Genomic DNA, 4,206 nt, shown 5'->3' with positions numbered 1-4,206 from the left:
ATGATTAATAAAGAGGACTGTAATAACTAAAATGATCCTTTTTTTTTGTTTTTCTATAAAATCTTAACTTTTTTACTCATCTTGGAATGAATAATTTAGGGCATTTGACGCATATGTTTAGAATGTTAAGTCTAAAAATGTTAAATCTGAATTAGGCTGAGAGGTTTAGATGGTATGGGTTTAAGAAAAGTATATTTGAATGACAGGTTTTGGAAGTATGTGTTTAAGAAACATGTGTTTGGAGTGTAGAGAAGCTTGAGAATGAAGTGCATATTTATAAATCTTGAATTTGTGAAATATCTTCATGTACTTGATCAGTGTTTAAATTTTAAATTTAGTTTAAATTAAACTAAACAATTTAGAAGAATATTAGTTCTTCCGAATTTTGAAATAGAGATTCGACTAAAATTATAATTTTATTTAATCTTTGTTTTAATGATTTGATATTTTAATTTTCTTAAGTTTTGAAATAAAATTTCATAAACTTTTAATTTAACTAATTTAAATTAGGAAATTTGTATCAAATAATACACTATCTTTCATGTTTGGAATATTGCTAATATAGCATCTGACCTATCAAGGTATTAGTTTTTTAAAATTCCAAATTTGCCTTATCTTTCCATCTATTACATTTCCGATTTGATTCTTTTCAGGGGTGCGTCTTCGTTTTAGAGAGAGGAACGTTTGACGAATTCTAAATTTCGAAGTTCTCCAATTTGAAATTGTCTCTCCAATTCTGTCATTGATATCGAGCTATCAGTCATAGCTTCTATCAATGATATATTGCTGTCAGTGATACCGTCTATCACTGATCTCAAGTGTTTAATTTTTGAAGTGAAGAATTTATTTCATCCTCTTTAACTATCTGAATATCTAAATGAAACAAATGTATTCTTTTGCTAGGAAATTATTTAAACAAAAGTAACTATACTAAAAGATAAGCATTTTGGCACTAATGATAAAGAATAGCTATTAATGATGGATTCTAGGGGAAAATACCTTTTTAGTCCCCAAAGTTTTCTAGAATAACTGCGTTTGATCCCCAAAATTTTAAATTAGTCATTTTAGTCCCTAAGTTTTCAATAATAGATTTAAAAGATCCTCTTCATTAACAAAACTACTTAAATTAACAGATTTGTTCAAGTAGATTATTTAAATGTGTTAGGATACTGATTCTTGAAAGGCTTTATTAATGTAACGAGTTGGTACAAACTTCCAGAATAGCAACTAAACAATGAACAAACTCTTTATTAAATGATAAGAGACAAACAGAGACTAGACGATCGCTTAACAACTTCAAACGATCGTTTACAAAACTCTATACGATCGCTGAGTAACACTAGACGATTGCCCACAAAACACCCCGCGATCGCTTACAAAATACTACACGATCGCTTATAAACATTACACGATCGCTTACCAAATGTTATACGATCGCTTACCAAATGCTACACGATTGCTTGATGCGCGACACACTACGATGAACTCTCCACGATAGAGACTTCCGAACTCCTACTCTCGAGAGCCCTCCTTTCTTCCTCTTGATATTCAAACTTCATTATCCTCTCTTTTCGTTTCTTTCTTCTTTTAAACCTCGACTTCTCCCAACAGAATTGGAAGTCGTTCTTAACTGATTCAACCGCCTCACCTCTATTCTTTCTTTCTTGATATTGCCACATAATTGGAGGCCTATCATTACCTCCCCCTTCACCTTTACTTTGTCCTCAAGGTAAAGTTCTGGTTGTCCAACCCATTTCTTTAGCTACGTCACATGAGACACTGAACGTATCAACACTGTTGTCTAAAGGTTCAACTTGCAAGCTACTGATCCCACTCTGTCCATCACCTGATATATTTCATAATACTTAGGAGATAATTTCACATTTCGCTTTTGCTGAACTGAAATTTGGCAATAAGGCCGCAACTTCAGCCATACCCAATCATCAACTTGAAATCGAAAATCACGTCGCTTATTGTCAGCAAACTTCTTCATTTTCTCTTGAGCCACTCTCAAGTGCTCCTTAAGCACACGCAATTCAGCATCTCTGTCTCGCATTTGTTGGCCCAAAGTCGCATTGGTTGTACAATCATTCCCATAGTTAATCATCACTGGAGATTGTCGTTCATACACAATCTGAAAAGGGGCCAAGCCAGTAGAAGCATTATGCGTAGTGTTATTCCAATATTCCGCCCAAGGCCACCAGTTAATCCATTTTTTCGATAGCTCACCACAATAGCTACCGAAAGAATGGATTGGAAATGAATTGAGGCTTCTCTTCAAAATGAGCAAGACCTTGATGTCCATTTTTGTCTTTTCAGATTTCTGAGCCTAAATTTGCATTATAAAAATCTATATTTGCAATTAGTTTTCCCTTGTTATATAAACTCTAATATTTATTATATACTTTGTTGCTATTGTGTTTAAATCGATTCTAAAATTATATTATTAATTAATCACTACATTTATATAATTTATTAATTAAGAGTGCTCAACATAGAATTTATTTATATGTATTATAATTAATACAATACCCTTTAATATAATCAAATAGGATTAAGCAGTCAATTTCCTCAAAATGAGATAATGTATCCTATGCTAATAATTATGGCTTGCTTGGCCACCATTATTATTATTAGTATAATGTACTACTTTCTATTTAATTATTAATTAAGACTATTTATAGTGATTGATATTTAATAACATTGTTTTATGTTACATCATTATGTTATTTGAGTTAATGGTGAGTGACTATTAGGGTTTATTTATGTAGAATGAATTTTTAGGTGTCACTTTTTCACTGTTGGAATATATGTTTTTCATATATATAATAGTAATATGTCTGGAGACTGTATATTTTTGTAATATTATGTAATCTTTGTAAGAACTTGAGGATTAGCTTGTTTGCATAAATATTACTAATATAAGATGAACAGGATTAATTTTGGTATCTAGATATAGTAATGGCTAGTGGGAGTGGTAAATTGCTATGTACAGATAGGTGCTATGTAGTCTACCTAAACTGTGTCATAATTCCTCTTAACCTAAGTTAATTAAAAATAAAAGGGTTAATCTGGGAGGAAAATTGGTGTGATAACTATATATAGCTATACTTGTGTGTATTTAAATTCCATCTATAGTCCAAATTCTTAAGGTCCTTAATCTTTAAACTATGGAAATTATCTAACATACTTCATTAACCTTATTTTGCGTACCTAATGTATACTTGCGATTAGTTATTCAATTCGAGCACTTTTCCGTATGCATAATCCTAGCCTTCATTCACGGCCTACTACGCCATCGCATAGCAACCCTTTGCGCCCATCCTAAGCTCATTTATGCGCGACTATTATGTCTTTGTGCACAATTTTTCAGAATTAGTGTCAATTGTATCTCTCATATTGTGATTCTTATTTAATGTGATTATTGTGCCATAATTCACTTATTTCGGATAATTATTATTAAATTTTTTATATTACGTTCCCGATTTATTCTAGTGGAACTATTTGAATTTGCATATCATCTCACTATGATTGTTCGTTATTATTATTCATTGAATTTGCATTCACTTCATCTAAATTATCTATATTTGTATTTATTAACGTGATTATTATTATTTTATTGTTATTATATGCATTCACTCGTTTTTGAGTGTGGAAATTACATCAATTCATTATTATTTAGTCTATTCCCATGCATTCGTTATTAATTATTTATTATCCGGATTTTGATCATATTATCTTCCATGGTCATTACTCATATATTATTATTATCTGCAATTCCTTATTTGATCTAATTTGCTTCAAATATTGCAATTTGTATTTATTAATTTGATGTATTCTATGTAAGTCTTACTAGTAAGCATCCTTGCCCACTAATTAAATCCATTCTCAACGCATATGTCACGCTCTAATTCGAAATTATTCCTAATTAGTTAAATGCCCTAAATTAAGAATTATCTGATTTGCTTGTTTCAACCCAAAGCAGCTGCCTGCTTACCTCAAATTATTGAATCGGATAATTATTATATACTATCAATGTTTAATAACTAATTTTCCATATTGGCCTTTTCTCATAAAGAATAATTTTCCTTCTACACATATGCATTTCTCAATTTAAATTTAATTCTTGCAAGCTTAAATAAAAATTTTAAGTGAAATGAATTCCTCATTGTCGGAATCCTCAGATTAATCAAAGAATGGCCCAAC

General features: G+C 30.7%; 1 protein-coding gene across 1 annotated transcript; it reads right to left on the bottom strand.

Annotated features, from left to right (window-relative positions):
- Window positions 1-1,801: 1,801 nt before the first annotated feature.
- On the bottom strand, window positions 1,802-2,305 carry LOC120076272. The gene has a single exon (XM_039030041.1). The coding sequence runs from the start codon at window positions 2,303-2,305 to the stop codon at window positions 1,802-1,804; it is 504 nt and encodes a 167-aa protein (XP_038885969.1).
- Between the last annotated feature and the right edge of the window lie 1,901 nt (window positions 2,306-4,206).

This window comes from Benincasa hispida, chromosome 1, assembly GCF_009727055.1.
Source record: "Benincasa hispida cultivar B227 chromosome 1, ASM972705v1, whole genome shotgun sequence".
NCBI lineage: Eukaryota > Viridiplantae > Streptophyta > Magnoliopsida > Cucurbitales > Cucurbitaceae > Benincasa > Benincasa hispida.
The sequence above is the reverse complement of the archived record's forward strand: the minus strand, read 5'-3'. Positions and strand labels throughout refer to the sequence as shown.